Raw genomic sequence first — 26,267 nt, forward strand, 5'->3', positions numbered from 1 at the left:
AAATTTCAAGATTCCACTATCGTGAAAATTTTAATTTTTGTTGTGGAATTGTTTCGTTTATGAGTCAAAGAGGAGAAAATGAACCGTGTATTCCTTCATAAAAAAATGAAGCTCGCTCAAGAGGAAGATACATGACAAAATATGGAACATGGAATCGATAAGAACAATGTACTCTGCTTATTTTGACCTTGATTTGAATTCTCTCAAATGGGCCATGCTAAAAGAAGACATTGTTGCTGTCGGGCAGAATGCCACGCAGCTCGGCGACTTCCTTGAGATTAGAAGCTGAATCGCTGGAGGAGCGGTATTTGACATTTCGCTCAGCTTCCTAACCATCAAGTAAGAAAGAATATACCCCCGAGACGTTTCATTTTTAAACCTCGAGGAATGGTTTTCACGCACGTACGGGGCTTGATATTTTTTTGAGAACCAGACCAACTCGGTAATTGAATATGAATTACGTGCAATGCGTGACCATGTGCGAATGTTTCTACTCTCACGTATGATAGATACGAAGTTTTTTCCAATCGAACTTATAACTCTGAATTAAAACTTTCGTGTAGGTGTATGTAATTTTATGTGAAAAATTTTATGGGATATATAGAATAACGTGAGAAAGATATCGAAGAATATAAAAGATGTAATAAATAATTATTAAAGTTAATAAATTAATTTATTTTAAATTAAAATTAATAAAGATATGTATCTTATGATACATATTATAATTGAATATGTATTATTCAATTTATAAAACCATAAATAGGAGAAAATAAAAGAGAATAAAAAGAGAACATAAAGAACAAATAGAAATTAGGATCTACCATTTAAAATACATCACCAATTAAAATTCCATCCGAGAGATCTGATTCAAAACTTTTGTCCAATTACACCGGGATTAAATCGGATACAATTGCACTGTAAATCCAATCTAATGTGTTTAGAAAACATTGAAACGTAAGGATGAAAAACAAGGAAGGAAGTGGACGGAATCAGATACTATCACCTCGTGAATCGCTAGCTGGTAGAATTTATTTCGCGTATGGCGCCGTAAAGCAAGTGAAAATAGTGGCGAAATTCAATAGATAAAGGAGTATTATCGTCGTATGCTATTTATTCTCTCTGATCATTCCTCGGCAAATGACCGTACAGAAAACTTATCGCGTTAAAGTGCCGCGTGATTTTGATATATATAGTATCTTTCATAATTATTTTAAGAGAGATTATAGCAACAGATTGTAAATAGCAATATTTTAGATCTCAAAGAAGGTATTTCTTTAACAATTAATTTAGAATTGTATCAAAAAATCAATATTTTTAAAATTTTATTCCTAGAATTTTTTTGCATTTTAATTAATTCTATTTCTTCCAGGAAATAAAAAATAAAGGTAAATGTTGCTTTAAAAGAATTAATTCTTTGAATCTCTTTTTTCAAAATTCCTTTATAGATATATATTCAATGAAATATATCCAATCTATTATAAATTATTTCCAAAACAAAAAGATAGTGTCACTTTATTTTTAAATAATTGAAGCATCATAAGTTCAATGAGCAGCAATTTCTATATTAATATATTTTCTATCTTATTCATAGTAACATGTAAAAAGAAAAATTGTTGTATCGCAGTCATGTTGCGAATTTATCTTCCGGCTGACGTTCCATTAACTTTTACCACTGCTCTGGTTTCCCTGGCACGCGCCAACCCACGATTTTGTTAAGAATAGAGCCGATTAATTACCAAATATTCGAAATACTAAAGCCGGTTAGTCCACTTAACAAATGCGCCAGGCAGATCGCCAAATGGAACCAAATAACTGAGCTTTTAAAACGAAAATTCTCGTCGTTACTTGGTATACTGGTAACACAAGATTGAAATATATCATTTTTAGTTATTTAAATAGTTTCATGTGAGAAATAATAAATAGAGAAATATTTGAAACAGAAAGGAAAATGATACAAAATTTTTTTTTTTAGAAGAAACTTAAATATTTTTCATTATATTGAAAATTTTAACTTGTTTCAAATAGATAATATTGTATTATTTTTTATTTACTTTTAATTTGGAAAAAATTATACTGTCAGTTTTCATTTTTATTTTTTTCATAAAATTCAGACATCTGTATGAAATGAATTTTGAACCAATATATAATTAAGATAATATAGTTAAGATCTGTCCTCAGAAGAAAATATTTAAGTATAAAAATATTTATATATTTATATTAGTGTCTATAAAAATTTATTAAAATATATTCAAGATTGAAAAAAATTTGATATATAAATTTTTAAATAATTGATTAGATACATGTGTCAAAAATGATTAACCAGCCAGTTTGGCTCACATATTTGTTTGTTTAGTTGCGGTTCAATAACCATGCTAACTATTAATCTCTTCGCCACGAAAGTATCCACAGGGGGAATGTTGCTACGCCAATTGCAGAGTAACGATTATGAAACTGCAAAAGCGGATACGTGACGAATGCAAGCAGTCGTGCATTAACGTTGTAGTCTAGTATATTAGATGCTTTTCTTTTAAAGAAATTTGCACTATATTACATTTGAAATATGATTATAATGATTGTACGACTAGATACAGGATTAGGATTAAAGTGTCTCCTTAACATACAATGTTTTAATCTTGATATATCATTAAATAAACATATTAACTTTTGCTTAATAATTTATGTCAATTTATGTCAACACGATAATTTTCTATTCTAAGCTATTATTCTTCTAATTCAAAATATTTGATTTTTTAGCAAATAAGAATTGAATAATAATAATAAAAATATAAAGACAAATCAAAAAGGACCGATAATTAATAATATTATGATTAAAATTATATTATATGATTGAGTGATTATTAATGCATTTTAAATAATATTTTTATTTATATTTATTATATATTTTCTATAATCATAGTTCTTTTTAATTTCACAAAAATTTCTATCAAACTCCTGTTTTTTCAAAATGATTAAAACTAAATCCTTCTGAAATATGACATAACGTAATATGCTATGAAACTGTGCAACAACAATAATGACTTGACAAACTTTCAGAAGATTCTTTTTAAACCATATCAACTGTTTTTTCTCTGTCACAGTATTGGAAAATGGTAATTTTTGTGTTGCAGAAGAACAGTGTCGATTCGAGGGACAAAACAAATACTCTTCTTGTTTGACAACAACATGCAATGTGTATAACAGTTGCATCTATTTCTGCGGCTCCATCCATTTGTCAATCGATCAATCTGTACGTCGTAAACCAACATAAGAGACGATGGATAATATAGGCAATGTAAACTGTGCAATCATTCCAAGATGTGACATAGCAGGATTATTATCTGGGGTACTTGGAACTGCTCATATATTCATTATTCATATCTCCTCTTATCGACGCCCATCGATCACTCGTGTAAAATGATCAATGCAATGAACGATAGTTTTACAAAGAGTTAGTGAACCTATTTGTGGAAGATGTTCTAACAAATGCCGTTTTCTTTAAAAATATTTCAATCAATTATTCGATAAGGCAATATACTTTTGAAAAGAAAATTCGATTGTGAATAAACGATAATTCAATGCTTACTATATTTACTTATCGATGAATATTTTATTAAATACAATATCTAATGATTATATATCTAATTATAAAAATTATATGCTCTTTTAGATTTATATCTATTTAATTCAAAACGATTAAAAATAAAAGAAGAACAAAAAAATATTAGGAAAAATTTATGAAATAAAATCAATAATTCTTACTGACGTACAATCGTATTCTGTATCCTTCATTCCATTGATTTCAACTTGTATCGTCAATCCAATAAGAAGTCCATCAACAATAATGCTTCGAAGTCAATTCAACTTCGTCTATTCATCAGATTAATGTATCCGACTTCGAATTTTATTTCTGTATTCTCGATCGAATCACACCGTTGATTTTCGTTGTCTGAATTGCGTTTTAAATGTTATTATAGCAACAGAAATGAAAAAATTTCGCTTGATGATAATCGATCGATCGTTGTTTATTTCTTTGATTTGGTAGATAGGTTATACGAAAGTTTTTCGCTCTTCTGACTTCTGGTCTTGTGTCTATATAGATACAATAAAATTCTATTTATTTAAACGTTTAGTTAATTAATCAATTATTAAAACGTTGTTTATAACATTAAAACAATAAGCATTTATAGGATATTTTAATAAATCTTTAAATATAACAATAACTTTAAATATAACAATTAAATAAATATTTTTTTCAAATAATAAGACTTTATATTTTATTGAATGAATTCAATTGATGGGAGTTGATGTAATCAAGTATGAATTAAAATTTCGTTCTAATAAATGATCTTCAGGTAAATGGAGTCCCGCTATAATTCGATTGAGAGAATGCAGCATACAGAGAATAAAAGGAGAAAAATGAAGGAGCATTCAACAGTAAGCGCGTGCTAAATTATCACATTCAGGTTAAATAGTAATGAGGGAACCGGTATACTATTTCTTTTAGCGTGCGTGGAACGAAGGAGTTTTGTTTCGCATGGACAAAGATGCTCGCATTTACGTGAAACCGATGGATCATAAATATTTTCATAAATTTTTATCTTGATGTAGTAATTACTGAAATAATGAGATATTATCAGAGATTTGTAAAATTTTGAAAAAGATTTTTCAATCATGAGATGTTTTTAAATATTTTAGAAATAATTTCAAAAGATTTTCTTAAATTTTTTTCTAAACTAAATGGAATTAATTAATTTATAATATAGAATAAGTTATTAATAAGTAAATAATTAAATATCTATATTATACTTGTTATTATACGAACAAATTTTTATTTTTATTGAAATAAATTTTAAACAAATTTATAAAATCAGATTTACGTAAAATTTCAAAGATATAAGTGATAAAAATAAATTGTGAACTTAAAATATTGATATAATTACAACATTAAGAATAGATTTCAGATCAATTTCTTTTCTAGATCGTGACTTTTAAGAGTAAGAGTCCAATTTTATTAATAGTTATAGAAATTATATTGAAATTAACCAATTTGATATTATAATTTTAATTTATATAAATTAATAATTTTTAAAGTAATGCATTTTAAATTAATTTTTTTATAGTTTCTTTATGCGTTTCAATCATATTAATTAATTTATTTATTAATTACAGTAACATTATTGATATTCTAAGACCTTGTACTACGTTTAAAAAATCTTTTTTTTTGAAATATTATATTTCATTTATTTAATAAGTTCCATTATTTCGTTCTTAAGAAAACAATTTGTGATTATACGCATATCTCCTAATATGGTTGATTCTCATTCAACACTTTTCAGAACTCTCATTACCTTACTAGCAATTTATACCTTACTGAATATATTATTTCTTCAAAAAGATAAAGTTATTTTTCAGGTATGCGTTGCAAATTATTTTTTTGAAAATATCGTCAATTTTTTTATTTTTTTTCTGTATCAAATAGCTTTTTTTAATCATAAAATTAAATTTTTTATTTAACCAAATATTTAGCATTAAAAAATTATCATTATAAAATTTCTTTACATTTTTCAAATATTAAACTTGATTATTTATTTCTTTTGAATCATTATTTAATATTTAACAAATATTTTATATAATATTTAGTAAACTATATGTTAATAAAAAGTCACACTCAAATTTTTTCTTGAGCAAATACAAAAAATCGAATATATATTACTCGCATATGTAACAAAAATATTGTGTCAATATTTTAAGCATCATATATATTTCTCTTTAAACTTCCAAAATCAATATTTAGCAAATACCACCAAACTCTATTCGTATCTAACGGATACATGCAACTTTTCTCTTACCTAAACTAAATTCTAAACTTTCCATATTACCATTAAACACACCAAAAACTGAAATGTAAGTTAGTTCCAGTCAGTGCAGCTTCGAAAATTCATTTATGTCATTTTGAAGGTTAATTCAATTAACAAAGTTACACCAGTTCTCTTGCAAATTCATCCATACGTTAAATCACTTTCGCGTTCACCTCAAAAAGAACCATCGAGATCGTAGCCAGTAAATCACCAAAGTGCATGCACGTTCCGCCATTAACTGCCTCTTAATTTACCAAAAAGTCGAGTTGACGCAACGTTAGTGACGTTAATGATCGCGTTACCGACATTACGGCCAATCTTTCTACGTGTTTTCTGCACGAAACACATAACTGGCATCGATTATTGTTCACGATAAAGATTTCCACAGATGATCGATACGATGATCGTTTTCTTCTAGCGAATATTATGCACGAGTAATCACGCGATTTAATTGGCATTCTTCAGTTTCGCTCGAAGCGACGCGAAACCAATATTATCATGCGGAAACCTTTAAGGCTAGCCGAAGGGGAGCCGCCATCGTCGTATACCAACAATTCCAATAATTGCACGTGACAGAGGAACGCGTTACGCGCGAGATAATTAATCGGCCGATTAATTAAAACCGGTCAACGAGATTGCCGATTCTTTTGATGAAAGATTAGTATCTATGTATGTGTTAGAAATAAATTCAGTAGAGAAAGTAGATCTAGAATTATCTGAGCGAACTTGCAAAGGTTACTTTAGAAATATGAGTTTTCGATTATGATGAAATTTGTAATAATTGGTAATATTGATAAATCTATATATAAAAAGAATAATCGTAATTTAAATTCTTATCATAGATCAGCCAAATATAAATAAAATGTACGTAATGTTTGATACAGTTTGAATAGAAAAGCACAAGTTAGGTTAGATTTTTCGATAAAATCTTTAGCAATATTGCATTCTCTAATTATCATAATTCATAAATTATCATAATTTTTATAATTTTAGAAATTACTTCTCTTGTGAAATTTATCTTTAAAATTGTCGCGTTATGTATCAATATGTTTGAATTCATGAATTTATAATTTATGTATAACACGATTAGGGTGAGAGAATTAACATTAGTGGGGAAAATTGGAATTCTGGTAATTGCGAATCGATATTTAGCAATCAAATTGCATTTAATTAACGATTCTATTAGTTTGATTGCTCAATATCAATATATTATTATGTATTTCATCTTGTTTATCTCAATAATTTGTTAATAAGACAAGAAGTTATTCGAAACTCTTGTAGAAAAGATATCGTATCTAGACAGGTACTATAAAATAATTATTAAAATATGTTAAATTTCAATGCAAATTAAAGTATTACTGGTTTTTATCTCGTAATAGTAGTTCTTTTTATAAAATGCTGACTATAAATTTATTTGATTTCATATGAATTCATACTTTTGTTTTTTTGTCATCTATGAAAAATGTTTGCTCCATTTTCTACTATCTCGAATATTCATAAGATTCTTGAAAAACACTTTTTCAATCGAATTTTATTCAGTTTTGAACAAATTGAACAAATTTAACAAAAAATAGTAATAATTAAATATCTTTCAATGATAATTTCAAATCAATATTTATTGTTTCTCTAATTATTAGTATCTTAATATTATCATTTCTAAATATTTTATTCGTATGTATTTTGTACTTAATAAATTATTTATTTTCCAGAAACTGCAACAATATTTCCAGCAAGGAAACGTATCCTGATATTCCTACTAAATAGATAAGCGCAATAAAAAATCGCCCACTCTCTACTAGCGAATGTACAAAACTGTGTAACCTTCAACCGAAGAAATAATCTCCTGGATGAATCATGGGGAAGATATTTAAGGTGGAAACTGTAGATAAAATACTTGGTATTTTACTTTATACCAAATACAACATCGTAAAAGTAATTTCTGGCTTCTCCTTATGAAATTCTAGGTCCTATTATAAATTAAAACTACATATATCATATGCTATCATATTCTCTTATCACCAACGATACGATTAAAATTTTACGTCCAAAACGATTTGGCAAATAAAACGATCATAAATTAATTAATCTTCCATTCACCATTTTACAGTTTCAACATTCAAAATAACTACAAATTTTGAAATTATACGTTCGAAAGTTCGAAAGAAGTAAAGAAAAGGAAGAACATTTTTTTAATTGATAAGCAATTAAAACGATTAAAAATTGAAACGAAAATCGAGTATGGATCACGAATCGATAATAACCGGACGATAAAATTCCGAGAAAGATTACGGACTGGCACTATAAATTATCGTTCCGCGCGCGTCCACTCATTTAAACGCGTGAGTTGCGCTTTGTCCGCCGGATCGTAAAGTTTTCCGCTCGAATTTAACTCCGATTCTTCTCGCTGGCTCGATGCCGGACACCTACGTCCGCGGGTTCGAGGGTGGCGATACACGGTTTTATGCAAAGAGGTGAGTGAAGTTAGCCTCTCTTGAAGCAGGAAGTAGGTGGATCGAGCGAGAAAATTGATCTCTTTCGATCGATTAAGAGAAAATTTAGCGAACCGTTTTACGTGTGACTTTCGTTTCGTCCGACACAATGGGGAATACAGACCCATTTTATTGCGCAATCCGGTGAAATGTACTTCTTGACCTGCTTCATATTCGCAATACAAAGTACATTTGCTTATGATCGATGCTGACTTCGCATCCATATGCTGATTTTATTATATATTTTAAAACGGAAGCTAGAGAAAGACTTTTTTTTTTCTTGTATCGGAGAAGAATAAATTATGAGTATATATTTTTTACGATTATAAGAATGAATTATTTTTAGACTTTAATTAATTTATTCGAGTTCTCCTTTAACCCAGTTATATTGTACGGATTGTTAACCCTATTATAATTTTAGAATGTTAATATTTTTATAATGAAGATTTGGACGAAGTTTCCATTTATTGCAAGAATAAGTATGATTATGGATTAATATATAATAAATTATTAAATAAAGGTAAATTAAAATAATATTATATAATAAAAATAATGACTTGAAGTAAGTCGTTTTAACGAACGTTTATATTAGAAGAATATTGGAGCACTAATTATGATTTCAAATTATACAAAATAATTATCAATTATCTCAAATTAATCCCTATAATGACAATTATCAATTACAAATCAATCTATCTCAACAAATCTACAATTTAAATATATTCTTTCAGAATTTCTAACATCAATTTGCTGTTTATAATATTTTTCTTATTTAGAATAATGAATGAATCGTAAATACAAAACTATTAAAAACTATTCATCGAAACATGAATAAATTTCTAAAACCTTACTCACCCAGGATGATGCTTGGTATAAGTAGCCGCAGTGGTAGTGCGATGCTGATAGCCCTGAGTGACCGCTTCCCTCTGCTGGTGACGATGATTGTTGTGATAACCGGCATAAACGATGGCCCTGCTGCCACTGTACTCCCCAACCGCGCTGAATTTCTCCGGTTTCGAGGTTCGTTGCTCGTGGATACGCTGTTCCACGCGATTCCTGGATCCACCGATTATCGACGGTGCGATCGTGGAGCTGCTTCTCATGGGAAACATATCGTTCCTACTCCAATTTCTCGCCGCGCTCTGTTGAAAACTCCTATCATCATGACGATCATGACGAGCTCGAACAAATTTTTCGTGGAACCAGACCGGCCAGATGAGTCTATGATTGGTGAGATCTCGATGATCGTTGTTAGATGAGTGCTCGATCGAAAAGATCGCGACGGGTAGAGCGAGAAACGCGCACATCAGAAGGTTTTTCGATATGAAAGCCATCTCTGGGCCAGCCTGTGATTTCTTTGACGATGTCTGATGGTTATAGGTTACAGCCGCGACAAATGGATCACATTCTCGATTATTTTGATCGAGGCTAGGTTCGACTGCAACGTGCCGCAGTGGATACGTCGAACAAGCACGATGGACATCCGGTGCGAAATCGTTCGAAGGCAACCGAGAGCACTACTGAACGAGACACACGGAGTAGGCCCCACGTGCTTGAACAACTCGTACCAACCCCACCATCCTTCTTTCTTTCTCTCTTTCTCCTCGTATCCTCGTTCCGCCCCTCGTCCTCTCTCGCACCCATTTCTCGTTCCTTTCTTGTACTGCTCGGTTAGGCCTCTTTCTTCGTCCCGCTTTGTCCGTTTCCTTTCTACCTGTCTGCTCTCCTGATACACCGCCAACCGCTCGACTAACCACCTACATATCCTTGCACGCGTTCGACAAGAAGGCTTAGAATAGAGAGACAACTGGCCTGTGTTGTTTGTTCCTCAGGATAGATGGGACGACCGGGCGAACCGATTGCGAAACTCGAAGGGTACGCTTGTTGTGATAGCATTTTTCATTTTTTCTTTACTCTTTGTTGATTCATGCTATTGAGTTTTGCGCTAAGACGCTTATTGTAATAATAAAATACGAGATGAGAGGATGATAGCTATGGATGTCAGGATGGATTATACTTACAATTAGAAGAGGATTTTCTAAATATTGATTTAGAAACTAGATTGATCAACTTTATATTTTCTTTGAAAATTTCTTAAATTTAATACTACGTGTTAAATTCTTCAAAAATCAAATTGATAAAGATAATAAATTTGGTTTTTTTTTCGTCATTTTGGAATATCTTGAATAATACAGACCTGTGTAAATTATCTGCAGATGTTGTAGGCGAACTGTTATATCCTATTTTATTATTCGAGATACATACCTGCGCATTATTGTCTCTAAGTCTATTACGATACGTATACGATAAAAATAAGATTTTATAAGGAGACAAAAAAAATTGATTTCAACTTGATTTTATATTTTATTTTATGATAGTTATCTTGAATATTTTTAAATATTCAGATATTTTTTAATATTTCTATGCAACTTCATATTTGAAAAAATACTATGCAAAAATAAATGAAGAAACATTCAAAATCTAAATTTACATAAAAATAGGGATGGAATTGAAATGAAGGTAGCAATATACTTTTATATATATACATACAAGCAGAGTTTTCAGATGCTTTCAGGTTCATGCGGAAGATTGCACGAAATGCTTGCAACATCTACATACTTTGGCGAATCTTAAATACTATACTTGTCTTCTTTACAAAATATCAGAAATTGTACAAATAATTCAGAACTTTGTATACTACTATTCAACGAAGAAATTTTAATTTTAATTTTATGAAGTCATAAAAATTTAATGCGTTAGAATAAAATATAAGTTTTTAAAATATTGTTTATTTTCAATTCATTAATTAATCAATTATTGAAAAAATATTTCTCATACCATTTTTGTTCATTGAGAAGATTCATTTTTCATAATATTTTCTCAACTGTAAGATTTTTATGTGAAATTGTTAATTGAATTTATTTTCTTTCAATACATCCTTATTTAGCATAGCAAAAGCATCAATAACTCCTCTCTCCTTCCTTCCTCGTAAAAACTCTAGACTAAATAAAAGCCAGAGGAAAGATTTACCAAGCATTCAAATCGAATACCAACATATCTTCCTTTGTTCCAGAAGTAGGCGAGCTTCTGCATAGCGTGCAATCAACGCTGCATCGAGCAACGCTGCTAAACCGTTCCCAGCTTGGAACTCATCTGCACAACCATGTTATTTCAACCGTCCAATAAATCAACAATTTCCTCCAACGCCAATTTCCTGAAAACGAAAAATCAAAAGGGTACAGTGAACCGAACGATCGTGTTTCACAAACGTTTATTGCATTCTTCCACTACTGACTCGCGATCGATTTCGAGATCCCAAGAAACTAGAAGTTCTCCTTATTTACGATGTAATAAACGTTAGCTCTCTTGTTTAAAAGGTGTCATAGATTCTTTCGAGACGAATGTAGGTCGTGAGTCACTAATCGCGAACGGTTGAAAATGAGGCGAGGAAAAGCGCGAATCCAGCTGTGATCGTGTATTCAATTTGTCAGCCCAATCGATTTTGTATCCGGATAATAAAGGAACTGAAAGTAATAATACTAAGGTTGATGCACTCTTGTACCGCGTTTACACGCATAATTGCGACATGGTAATGAATAGATGCTCGATTATCTGGCGCATATAGAAGACAATGGTTATAAAGATACTCGTAATTACTTGTGATTTAATGTCAAGCACATTAAACCGGTCTGTTTCTTGATCTTTTACTTGTTAATCTCTTCTACCTGCTTCTGATCCCTGATATCTAGCTGTGCGATGTTGAAAGGATACAGGTTTTTTATCTTCTTTGATATTTGGAAATTAATTTTTTTTTGTGTTTAGGTTTTTTTATATTTTTTCAATATAATTTTTGTATAATTATAAATTAATAAATAATAATAGTTTTGGAAATTAGATCATTGATTATGAATCGTTTTGATTCTCTGTGATAAATGAGTTTTAATAACATAAATTTCATTCTTTCTTCATTAAAATAGATCGTAACATGATATTATTATTGTTTAATTTTTTAAAAATGTTATTCTTAGTAAGTCAAATTCTAAATATATTTGATACAATATTGAATATATAATTAATCTTCGATATATATATATATTATAATAAAAACATTTATTTCTTTTTAATCTTAATAATTTATTAATGAATTATACATTTCCATGTTTGGGAATGCTATAATATATAGAGACAAGTTTAAGAACGATGATTAATATTGAAAAAAAATACGACATTGAAACTCTTAAAGACATGCATATAAATATATGAAATCATCATAACCAAAAATGGACGATCTCGATAAGAACAACTTCAACGTGATATTCTTGTAATTAAAGTTTGTACAAAAAAGAGCAACAGATTATCGACAGAATACAGTGTGAATGCAGGTAGTTAAATCGTCCTTTCTCTATCGTTGCCTGATCGCAATCAAACCTTTATTCCATCGATCAAACTTTTCTCTCAGACTTGATTTAAATTAGACCCACAGTACTGTATGTCGATCTGTCTTTCAACGAAATTGAAATCAGAGATTAGAAACAAACTACTCGAAACTGCTGTGATTCATGATCGTTCTTGGAAAATCAGTTTCATTCCTCAATTCAAGAATTCAATTTCATTTCACTTTATTACGAGATTTTCCACGGATATATCTATTCTATCTAATTTACAGATATGTATAATTCTCTTCAATATTTTCTCTTTAATTATTTGAAATTTCTAAAGCTTTAAATGGAGCAGAACTTTATGTATCTATTTTTCTTTTTAATATTCTATAAATTTAAAATAAAAGGTAAATCAATAATATATTTATATTCATATTATTTTCATGAAAATTATTGAATCTATTTATTTCAGAATAATCTCTAAGCAATGTTTTATAATTAAATATTTTTCCCATATATCTTTATTAATATCTTTATTATTTTTAATCACTACATATAATTATGTATAATATATATGCTTAAGATAAAGATATAAATAATTATCGATAATTGTTAATATTTAAATATAAAATAATATCTAGGAATTATTTTGACAAAAAGAGCAAACATAATCTTATAATCATTCAATAACAAAAAATATTTAAATAATATTTTAATTTATTATAGTAATATCAAAAGAATATTATGTTTTCAGATAACAGTAATATAAAATAGAGTCATTAGAAAAATTTTAAATACAATAATAAAATCAGAGACATATACAAAATTTCTTCATAAAATCTATATCTATACTCTGTTAATGATGAATTAAAAAAAAATTGTACAATTCCAAGACTTTTTACATTTATATTACATTTATAATATATAAAAAAAAATATTTAATATAATAAAATTTCTCTATAAAACTTATTCGAACTTAAGTTAGCTCAAATTCTTTAAGTAATTAAGTTTCCTGATTCGTCAAGAAATTATGCTTAACATCATAACAAATTCATAAGTACACGAAGAATATAAAAAAAACAATTAGTACTTATTCAAATTATAAAAATTTTTGTATAAAAATCACTCTAGAAATAATCATATAATGATTTGTTAAACAATCATTTATTAAACATTATTCCAAATAAAAATAAATGTGATTTAAATTACGATCGAGAAAAAATCCAATCAGCTTATCATAAACATTTGCCACCAGAATAAATTTTAAATAATCATGTCCAAAGAGGGCATAAGCTAGTATTAATATCGAACACGTGCTCCTACGATCCTCCGTTACGGTACAAAGCTCTCGAATTGATACGTTAGAAAAAGCGGATTAGAAAATCGAGCAAAACGATCAGCCTGAACCGGTCGTGTACCCGTTTCCATTTGTCACAATGAATTATTCACAGTTCCAGAAAAATATTCGAACGCAAGGGCATCCGGCATTCACGGAACAAAGGGTTGTGAAACGACGTGTTCTCCTTCTATCCTCGGGCCTCTCTATATTCTCGTTGTCCCGGTGACACTCGGCCCAGCCCGCTTCTTCTTCTTCTTCTTCTTCGTCTCCTCCTATTCCATGTGAGCGAGATGATTTCTTGCGAGTTGGCTCGCAATCGCGTTGTTAAAGGAAGATAGAATCGCTGGATATCTTGCGGTAAAGATAACATCTGCGGGAGCCGCGAGAGATTTGCGGTAGACAGTGGCTTCAGCCTCCAACTGCCTACGCATCTTCCAGCTGCACCGGCTGGTCCACCTGCATTGCAGCATTGCACTGGTTCAATGTCGGTGCTACGTTGACCGCGTGTAACGATCGGAATGTTGCTTGTCGAAAATTCGTGTCCAAGGAACCGTGTGATGGATACAACAAATAACGAGAGAAGTATTCTCGAACGTGATGTATCGAATTTGCAATTTTATCGAATCTCGTAGTTTTGAAAGAATTATATTTAGAAATGAAAAACGATTGAATATCGAGAAATATTTTATCGTTCATTAGATTGGGTTTCGTATGGATTCTGCATATTTCAACGAATCGTTCAGTGTCGATTTTATACTTTGAAAGAATGATATTATGAATTATTGAAAAATTTAAGGAAAAAAATATTTAATATTGAATAATATGATAATTTCGCTGAATTGGAATTTTATATCTCTAAAAAATAAAAAATATCTCTGAAATATTTGAATTTAAAAGAGAATAATTTATCGCATTATATGTTTAATTTTGCCAAGGTTAAAGTTAAGTGATATGCTATAAGAGGTTAGATTTAGAAGAAGAATAGAACGAAACTTTTTAATATCGTACCACGGGTATGTGTTCCTGGAAGTATTAAGTCGAAAAGTTTTCAGACGAGTTGAAACTTTCTTAATTGTAAACCTATTAAGTCAATCTCGTTTAAGTTGCTCTTTAAGTTTTATCCTTATTGGGGAGATTAAAGGTCAAATAAAATCGTTAAAACTGTTACAATAACAGGAGTTTCAAGTGATTCCCTACATGGGGCAGATACTTCATGAAAAATCTTCTCTATGTAATAAATTCTATATAATAAATTTTAAAATTAAAATTGCAATAATAAATACTTGAATAAACTTGAAGAATCAAATTTAGAAGTAAAATAATTGTAGAAATTTAATGATAGAATTTTTCAAAATATTTTTCTTATAAACTACTTAACAAATTTAGAATCAAATAATGTCACAACGATAATTTCCATATTTCATATTCATATCTACATTCATATTCATATTCATAATTCTACAAGAATTTTCATACACAAGAATGGATCGTTTCTTATTCCTCAAAAATAAATCGTTTCGTTTCAAGCCAAACGATTCAGTAGTAGATGACTGGTGTATTACAATTTAACCGAATATTTCGAAGGTGCACATGCGAAAGGGATTCCTGTGCAATTTCTGCATCGACTGCGACTGCACCAAGGTCAGTTGTGGTGCGATCACAGCGAGGTCTGTCACTTTTTTTGTTCCTTGCCAAGTACTTGTCTTCGGAAGCGGCTCACAGCGAGATAATTGCGCGCATCATCGTCGCGTTATTGGCCATTACGAGCACGAGGCACAAAATGCGGGAGCATATCCAAGGCGATAAATCACCATGATAGTGTAATATTCAACCGTGCGACATTTTCATTTCGTTTCCATTTGTGTCGATCGGTGAAGATCCTCTTCGAGTAACAGCATCGAACCCCCTTTTTCCTTGGAATCTGCAATGCAAATCGACTTCCTGGGAAGATGTAATCATCGATGCCTGTTCACTCCTCTCGAGGGAGCAGGTTTTCGAGAGGAATTTTCGAGGTAACAGCGATACCATGAATTTGACTACCTGCATTCGAGCATGGTACTTTCACTGAACAATTCGAAGAGATTATTAAGAGTAATTACCAGCTGTTTTTATGATTGATGAATATGGAGTTTTATTATGTTTTCGGATATTTTGATTGTCCAATAAAGTGAGATTAATGGAAGGGAAAGTTTTGATGAGATAGAATAGCGCTGATAAACATCTGAATTATAGTTATGTTGACACCTCAAAGTGTTACGAATAGAACACAAAGTACATATTTCATGATTTATTATTCGACTAATAGAAGATGAAAACCGGTTGATCATATTTTTTCTTGTTCTATACTTTAATCAAAATTTATATTTGAAATAAAATAATTCATATAAATATTATGTAGTTTTTTTATGAAACTAGATTTTAGGAAAAGTTATACTATCAAAATATAAAAAAATGCTCGTTAAGTGTTATTAACATTTTTAAAAATATAAATCCTTAGTAAATAATAATATTAGTATAAACGATTTAAATCTAAATTTTATTCTATTGAATGAAAATATATAGATTTATACATACATAAAATTATATTTCTATCCTTATATAAACCAATATTTTAAAATTTAACATACATTTTTAATATATTAATAAAAATATTTTTTTAATCAAATAAACATAATTTTTTGAAATTAAAATGATTTTAAATATTTTCAGTATATATAATCTGTATATGTAATCTTCAAAATGAGAATACAATTGTCCAATATTCATAACTTGCGCTCATTTCGTTCATAAAATACAATATTTAAATTCTCTGAGTAATAATGTCGTTAATTCTGAAATCGGTGCTCAAGATGAATGAAATCTGCATGGTACGAGAACGTTAAGAGAACACGTGGCAAGGCCAAAAGTCGATCTGTAAGCCATTCTTTCGTCAGTGCAAAGATCGAACGATAAGCTTCGTTATCGTGTCATCGAATGTTCACTCATTAATCATCGTTTGCATGTATTTTCTTTCACCGCTTATTTTTTCTTCTGACAGCTCGACCGGTTCCATACTTCATCCGAACACAATGAAATTTTTACGAGAATATACGAGCGAATAATATGAAAAATGATCATTAATCGTTGCACGTCAAGATATATTTTTAACAAAGCAATTTTGACATTGGAATATTACTTTAATCAACAATAATATCGATAAATATTTTTTTATTCCTATTTAAATTTATATTTCAATGTAAAAAATTTCTGATATTATTTATCTTTCGATTTTAATAATTTTTGAATAATGAAATTTCGATACTTGATCTATGTATCAATAACAAATGTAACAAATTATGTTACAGTCGAATTTAATAATTTTTTAATTAGAAAATACAAGTTTTAAAAATTTTATTTTAATATTAATATTTGAATAATATTCTCTACTTTGGATCATATTCTCATATAATAATTTCACACTGGAAAATTTTAAAAATCAGATAATATCACTCTAATGATTTCACTTTTATCATTTTCCATTTCTCAGTTGTAATAGTACATGTGTAGAACACAATTTCGAATAATTTACGACCAATTCTCTTATTTTTGAATAATTTGTTGTTCATCTCGTTCATCTCGCGCACCTTTTGGAAAAATCCAACGATCGCTGTAGTATTGTGAAAAATCGATGTTGTCAGCGGGATAACTTGTTCCGTGAGATCTTCAGCCGACTTTATCGCAGAAAATGCAGCGGAAAAATCGGTGATCAAAGGCGCGGTAACATCGTCGCGCGGGATACACAACGACATACATTACGGCTATGGAAAAATTTGTCTTGCACAAGGGAGTAATGTTGTGGAAGAAATTAATGACCGCGGTAAATTGTCGAGGTTGCAAAGACTCGGTAAACTTTAACCTTTATCTTGGAGAAAACGTTGCGTTCGGCAAGGGCGATGCGTAAAAGGGGTTAATCGGACGAATATAATTTTTCGTGCGCATTACATCAGCGACATCGCGTTGATGCGCTCCTCTCTGACATCGTGTATGTACAGCTTTCTTCCATGTTTTATGCCGGGACATATTTAAAAAATCTCGAGTCAATTTTTAATGAGCGGCCGCGTGTGAATACACGCAAGATGTCCGGCAGACGGGTTTCAGTATGTTTAAAAATAAGCAAACGTATCCTGTTGAGTGATATCAAAAACGTGTGTATTCTTCTTGATGGATATCATGTATTTTTGCACGTTTATATATACGTTTATATGCATATTTACATGATGAGTACACTACAAGTTTTATAAATATTAGACAAAGTAAAAATACTTTGATACAAAGAATAAAAATAAGTAATATTATTTTCATTGCAACGATCAGTGACGCGATATTAGCGCCACGTGGCTATTATCTGTTATATCAATATTCTTATATTAATTTATCTATTTATACATTTCTTTAATTATTTGTTATTTTCGTTTTCAAATATCCAAATTATGATATTTTTCTATAAATATGTCAAAAACATATTTTATTAATTTTTAACATAAAAATATCAATTGTTATATTGTTAATTGAGAAATTTTTTGAAAAAAATTTCTTAATTAACTATTCTTTTTTTGTAATGGTATTTTAGGTGTTTCTTTTCTTGTGATAGTATTCATTTTGCTTCCTGGATGACCAAATGATACAAGAACAATGTCTCCATTGCAGCGATGCTTTGAGTGAAATTTCACTGAATCGAGCGACGTCTATTACTATCATTCAAACTGCTTTATTGTGCTGCCAATTCTCTACTGAGATTCCGTTCATCCTTAAATTTAAACTTTTCAATTGTTTTGTTCAACGATTGTTTCTTTTACAATGAGTAAAAAAGAATATGGCTCGTAAGGAACAAAGAATGCTACAAAAATCTTACAAGAGCATGAATTTAAAAATTTTGTAAAAACAATATATTTTACAATTTCCATTAATTTTGTCTTCTTATATTTTCTTCTTTTACGAAACAGAAATTCATTTTTAAATTATTCCAAAAGAAAAAATGTATAAGAATAAAAAGACTTCTCGGATAATTATAATTTTTTTTATAATTCTTGTCAATTCTATCAATATTTTCCTTTTTCTCGAAGCGGAACTAATTTTCCAGATATTATAAAGCTTCGAGTGTGCTTTTGTATTTCGATAATATCTTCGAAACAAACATCATACGAATAATTGTATAAAATTCGGCAAAGTTTCACTCGGATAATGCAATTTGCGAGTAGTACATTGAACAAACAGCCTCGCACACCGACCACATATCAGGTTCTGACCTACTGACACGATCCAGTGACGTCACGGGAGCGCATGGGAAAATTTAGGAAGGAGCGAAAAGATTATAGTCGACTAGAAGTTAACCCATTCTTAGTCGAGAGAATCGTTTTTTGTGTGTGATGTATCGAAATTCCTTACCGTGTCTTCGACAAGCGACAAACGATATCCGTCCAAGCGAGGGAAAGAAAAAAAATCGATGAAATTTACAATTTATTATCAAAACTGTGAAATAATTCGTGTGAATATGCTCTCGTTAGTAATTTGTAGCTATAGGATTTCTTCGATCTATATCGTGTTCTTTTTTTTTCTTTTTTTTTTTTCTTTTGAACTTTTTACTGGTATCGATTTTAGTGTAGCGTATCATGTTTTGCGGTGAAACTCGATGGAAACGAAACGTTCACATACGGATGGGTAAAAATTGGTAACACAAATATTCGGTTACTACTTCATTCCTTGATGAAAAACAAATGTTTTTGCTCTTTGCAAAACATTGCGTACAATATATCAAGATTAACCACACATTTAAAAATACATGTTATATTTAGTTTCTACTCACCTTCGTTACATGAAAATTTCTATTCTATTTAATAATAAACTTCAACCCTTTAAATTGTCCTTTATCAAGTTAAGAATAATTCTTGAATAATTCTTGTCCATCATATTTGCTATAATTATTTACATTATTCACGATACACTTTCCAACGTCAAAATCAATTTTTTTTATAAAATTCTAACCTAAATAATCAATCCAATCATTGCCTGGAAATCGTGTTAAAATTATAACCAGGGATTATCGTTCATTCGAAAAAAAAATTACCTAACCATGAACTGCATCGTCTGAAAAGACACAAGAGTACGTTGCTCGAACAAAAAAAAAAAAGAAAAAAGAAAAAAAACCCGATTGCTCAGTCGAAGCGCGATATAAAGTCCGATATAACGCTTCGACAACGGTTCGAGTATCGACGAGCGACAAATTTTCTTTCGTCTCGCAACGCTCGATCGATTCACGGTTTGATATCGATCGTCGTTCAAATCGTTGCGCCACCACCACCGTTCTGAACGTAAGGCCTCACCCTCGAGGATCGATCGATAGCTTGAATCGAGAATCGGTGAACGTCACCCGGGTCATCCGCGAGCCGCTCCATCCTTTGTCTAAATTTTCTTTTCCCCCCCGGCACCCTTCATCTGTCATTTGACCCCAACATTTTTTTTTTCCGTATCACTTTCTATTAATTTTAAAAAAAGATCGAGCCGCGTGCAAAAGCCACGACCCTGCCGCGTATCCGGAGCTCATTCGCGGCGATCGTTGCATAGGGAAATTCACGGTCAAAGGATATGAAAAGTCGCCGAGCCGGACGTGTCTCCGTCTGCGAGGGTGACGTGTCCCACGAGCTTCTTCTTGGTTAGAAAACGGCGCACGATCAAGATCCCAGGTGGATCCATTCTACCGCCACGAAAACCACGGCCGTACACGACATCCACTGCGTCGGCAGTGGAGGACAGATTCCGCGGTGGAGATCCAGACGGGAAACCCGGTGGAAAGATTGGAGAGACACGTCAAGGTATTTACATGATTTACATTTCGGATTCTGTTTCTGCTTTTATTAATATCGATTAGATTGGGGTTGATAAAGGGTCTATTGATCTCAAAGTTATTGTGAATGTATTGTAAGTTTATTGTGAATAGAAGATTCGTAAGATTTTGTAAAATGTAGTATCAAATTTACGTGAGTTTTATTTTTGGTTTTTGATAATATTAGAAATAATGAAGGTTAGAAAGAAGATGTTCTTGAATTTTTTTTAACCTCTTAAGAGACGGGAAGGATAATTTGTTTTTGTGTGTCGTTTAAAGTATAAAAATGATATTTCAAGAGAATTTGAATTTGTTGAATAAAAATTATGTATAAAAATTGTGATATTTTAGAAGAAAAAAATTGACAAGCCTTCGAATATATTTCATTCAAATACATTCAATAGTATCAAGTAAGATAGAGAATATTGAAATACTTTAAAATGTTTGAAAGATAATATATGATGATTATATCTGTGTATTTTTTGAAATCATTTTCTAACTAAACATATATATGTCAATATTGTATAAAAGGTTAACATAGAGGTTCTTAACCTTTTAATGATCAGAGAACGGTTTTGATTATAAAATAAATTTAAGAAATACGAAAATTCGAAGAATTGTATTAAATAAAAATTATTGTTGAACGTAACAAAGTGCAAGTATATCTGAAAGGAATAAAAAATGCCGAAATTTGTGCATCACTGTTTCCTAGGGAATGTGAAAGTCATGCCTTTAGGTAGAAAGTTTCGAAATGAAGATAAAAAAGAGCGAAAACGCTTCAACTACCAAGGCATGACATAGTTTTACAGCTTTGATCGAGCACTGGCCTTGGTTCAAAATATTTAAGCAGATACGTAGTAAAGTTACTTTATGGATATGCATGTCACTTGCAAAGATATGATAAAAGCAAGAGTTTGAAAAAAACCACCCCTGGACATAACGAATGAATATCGAAAATGACGTGTGATAAATTTGCTTGATTATTCAAAATCAAAGAATACACGTGTAATTCAATCGTAAAAGTATTTTAACATTTTAAATAAGTGTTTACATTATAAAATTATTATAACATGTATTTAAATATATTATGAAAATAATCATATTTCTGTCTGAAGAAAAATTAAAGTTAATTTTGCTAAAAATATCTGCATGTTTTTAATTATAAAAATAAAAATTAATCGTTTTTATTAGTTTTAATATTTAATTAAATAGTATTTAATTTTTAAATATTATTTATTATATAAAATAATTGTAAATAGCATTATTCCATAGGCTACATTTAAATATTTTTTAATATTCAGATTTGAAGAATACATGAATGACTTTTTAATAAGGTTTTATAATTATCTAAAGCAATAATATTTTTTCTGGAATGATATTTTATTTATTTTATTTTAAGATTATAAATAATTTTAAAATTTTAACAAAAATAAATATAAATTAACATAAATATAAATACATTATTAAACAATTATTTATTACATTTGTATACATTGATAAAAATGAATTTTTATTCACACAAAAATTTGATTCATCATTTTTTTTTTAGATATATAAAAATTCACGTATAACGCACCATTAACCTTTCCATCTCATTACTAATATACGACGAACTATATATAATATTTCACAAGAGGTATCCTACTGTTTCCTTTCACTTCTTCACCCACTTCTCTCCATCCATACTGCAATTGCTCCCTCGATATCCCCTACATTTCGAAGCATTCGATCCATTTTGTTCAACATAAACATTACCTAAGTACATACCGGTAATCTCAGTAACCCCGTTCTCATGATCAAAGCCACAGAATCGTGTGCCACGATACCATAAGTGGTGTACCTCTAATAAAACACGAAACTGGCCTCTAAGGTTCCCCAAGCACACGTATTTACCCCCTCCCCCGTTTCCATTTTCCATCGTCGGAACATTAAAAGCCGGCACGATAATGGAAATACCGGACGTTGATGTATCTTAATAAGATAACACCGTTTATGCTCGTTATTTATTGCCTATTAATCGGCGTGGAACCAAAGGACCATAGGCGTGTGCACCATTTAAGGTGTTCCCCTCGAGGCGGCTTGGAGAGGATCGCCGACGTCGCCTCGAAGTCACGTCGTCGTTTCGAGCGCCGATATATCAGCCGATCAAGGAAGCCTCGAGACGTTTCGCTTCGCAATTTACCAGCCGCACCGTATTTTTCCACGCGTCGCTATCGAGACGTGTCTCACGGTAGCCTTGACATCGGCCCGCCGCCTTTATCTCGAATGTATCTACTCGCTGCTACTTGACCTTCCCGTATTTTCAGCTTTCCCTTCGATCCGATATCTCAAATCTTCCACCCTCCGATAGAACGGAAGGTGTCCATTGCAATCGCCTTTCTCTTTCTTCTTTTCTTCTCGTTTCTTGCTTTTTCTACTTCGTTCTTTGGCAATTCTGGAACAGATGTTCACGATTGTTCTTCGCCGAAGAGCAATGAAGGTAGGTATTCGAAAGAAGATCGTAGGGAGAAGATGGTAGGTTTTAGGAATGGAAGTTTTTACGAGCTTTGAGAGAAATTGAATTTGCTAGGGTTGATGGTTTTCAACTCCGCCTTTGCGGTTTATGGCATCTCCGTTTCGTGTTTACAGTCGATACTTTTGATTAAAGCGGAAGCGACAGTAATACTTCGTTTCCAATTTTGTTTTTCTTATCACATATCTTCTTAAATTTTCGTTGAAGTTTTTTTTTAAAAAATTATTAAGAATCTTTGGCTGTAATTGAGATATGTTAATTAAATTAAATAATAATTAATACTTATAATTATATTCTTTAATTTAATTTTTATAACTTAATTTTTAAGAATAATGATTTAGCAAAAACTTTCAAACTGATTATTTTAATTTTAATGTTATGAATATTTTAATTTTAAATGTTTTTTTTTATTAACAAAATATAATAAAAAAAGTTAAATATTATTTTTATGTATATAAATGAAATAATTGAAATTGATTTTTATACAGCAAAGATAAAGGCAAACGATTCATAGATTTAGCTTAAAATTTAAAAATAATCACACGTTTTACGGTTATCGCACTTAAATTCTGCATATTCAATTATACATGCACGGATTATGCACGCGAATTTTTCTTTCCACTGCACTATTCCACCTACAGTCATTTCCAGTTAATCGCTACATGTTTTACACGTGCTTGAACACATAACTGAACACAGTGTACTGATATGTATTCCAGTTGTCCTCCGCATTCTTTATCTCTCGTATTTTCTTAATCCACGAATTATTCTTTTTATCATTCATGCTCCGTCTACGTTCATTTTCAATTAACTACGGCACATTTAATAAATTAACGATCGAGTTACGAATTTAATCGTCATTTGTATCCTTCACGTCTTTAATGTTGCTACTTCATACATATTAATTTATTCTTGGACCTCGACATTCTTTTTCGAATTTTTTTTTTTTTTACCCTTTTCATTCCATTCATTTCTTTTTCCAGTAATTTGAAATATATAGATATACTACAAATGCTGCATTATGAATTATTTTATACTTCATTTTGACTCGAAAACATTCAAATTTTTTCAATCTACTTAATTATTATTTAATCTAAAAATCATTAACACATATTTAAGACATATACAGATATTTATACGCATCGTTAACTAAGAAATTTATTTCTATTCCCATTTCATTCAATTTCATTTCCATATTACATATCAATACTTCTAGTACTCTTTATTCAGCCTGTCATCCACAGCGTTCTAGTACTCTACTAGATTCAGACTACATGTAAGTTAACTGGCACATTGGTGTATGTTAATTTATATCCTGGCCTCGGACATTGCGTTTTTCAAATTTTCCCTCGCTCGTTTCCCTCGACTGTTCCAGACACGTGATATATCTTAGGCTCGCGTAGGCAGTAGGTAGTCACAAAAGCTCCCGATCCAGGCTGTCCTCCGCATCGCCTCGGTTCTTTATGGTCGACCCTTTTCCCGCTCTGAAAGACCGAACTCGTTACGCGGCCGTGTAACGAAACGCAGCCGCTCTTTCATCGCCGTCGACCACTATTTGTCAAGTTCTCCTCGTTGGAAAGGCCATTAACGTTCCTCCTTTTCCTTTCGCAATGCCGGCCCTTTGTTCTTATCTACTTGACTATAACAATAAGAAGTATCTAGTCATATTTAGCCAGTTCGCATTACTAATTCTTATCGACTAGCAACTTTCTTGGTGACTGGTCACTTTCAGCTTTTTAGCTCGTGAAACAATGTCTCCTTTTAAATGATGTGATCTGTAAAACTTGCTCCGTGTCCTGAAGAACTCTTTTCGACGATATATTGCCGTTCCTTCTTTTTACGTAATGGAAAACAATGCCTTCGATAAATTAAATTTTTTCGCGCATTCCATTTACGTCACTCGATCGTGGAACAAAGTTTCCATTGAATCGTTTTTCTCTACGTTGGAATTGAATTTTTATAGATCAACAAATCGATCTAGTTTTTTCGGATATAAATCTTGACTGGTTTATACTTGTTGCAGGCAGAATTATAGTTTCCTTTGATTCTTATAAAATTTGTTCATAAATTTCGTTCTTCTTAAAGATATTATTATCTTTAATTGCATTGAACTGTTAAAAAAATTAAATCAAAATTTCAAATTTTAATAATCAGAAAATTTATTCTACTTAAATTTTTACTTTTCAAGATTCAGATCATGAGTTATTTATGTAATATTAATACATAATAATATAATATAACGTAAAGATGATGAAATAAATTACCATTATTGTAACTAAAATATCCTGTTAATGAACTATAACTTTTAAATTATTTTTTTAACATGGGATATCTTACTTACTCTTTACACTTATTTCAATTCAATCTGTTTAACCAAAACACGTCTTTTTATAGCAGGTTCAACTACCGTTCGCATTAAGTCACCATTCACGGCCATTCTATGTTTCGGCCAGTCGATCGACCCCTAAGTTTCAGGCAGCGCGCCAGCAACTGGATCTATAAGGTCAGTCTTAACGTAAAAACGCGCGGTGGCTGGCTAATGCAGAATTCTCTATGGCGGTAGTCTTTGCCAAATGGGTCAATGTGTGTGTGTGTGTGTATGTATGCGTAGAAGGAAAATAAACGAAGGGAAAACGTGGTAAAACTCTACGTGGACAATGATTTCCACGTCATTCGGGGGAATCGTAGAACTCGGCCTATTATCGCGATTTATACCATTTCTTCTTTCTAAACGAATTATCGTGGATTTAGCAGTGGATAGCCTTGAAGAAGCACGAGGGTCATAGAATCGATCTACTCGTGTTCTTCTTTCTTTTTCTCTTCCTTTCGTA

General features: G+C 30.8%; 1 protein-coding gene and 2 long non-coding RNA genes across 3 annotated transcripts in view; 1 reads left to right on the top strand and 2 right to left on the bottom strand.

Annotated features, from left to right (window-relative positions):
* Positions 1-10,028, bottom strand: part of LOC107993435 (uncharacterized) — a 26,266-nt gene extending 16,238 nt beyond the window's left edge. Inside the window, 2 exon segments of the mRNA XM_017049843.3 lie at positions 9,203-9,781; positions 9,783-10,028. Of these exon segments, the coding sequence (XP_016905332.2) occupies positions 9,203-9,781; positions 9,783-9,991 (788 nt within the window). The 5' untranslated portion in view covers positions 9,992-10,028.
* On the top strand, positions 6,285-12,130 carry LOC133666207 (uncharacterized). Its single transcript, XR_009830004.1, has 3 exons — positions 6,285-6,527; positions 7,568-8,329; positions 11,421-12,130. It is a non-coding gene; the product is annotated as an uncharacterized LOC133666207 (long non-coding RNA).
* A 12,441-nt stretch (positions 12,131-24,571) lies between these two features.
* Positions 24,572-25,934, bottom strand: LOC133666209 (uncharacterized). Its single transcript, XR_009830006.1, has 2 exons — positions 25,778-25,934; positions 24,572-25,547 (listed from the first exon to the last, which is right to left on the bottom strand). It is a non-coding gene; the product is annotated as an uncharacterized LOC133666209 (long non-coding RNA).
* Positions 25,935-26,267: the final 333 nt, after the last annotated feature.

The sequence above is a fragment of the Apis cerana genome, linkage group LG6 (assembly GCF_029169275.1).
Source record: "Apis cerana isolate GH-2021 linkage group LG6, AcerK_1.0, whole genome shotgun sequence".
NCBI lineage: Eukaryota > Metazoa > Arthropoda > Insecta > Hymenoptera > Apidae > Apis > Apis cerana.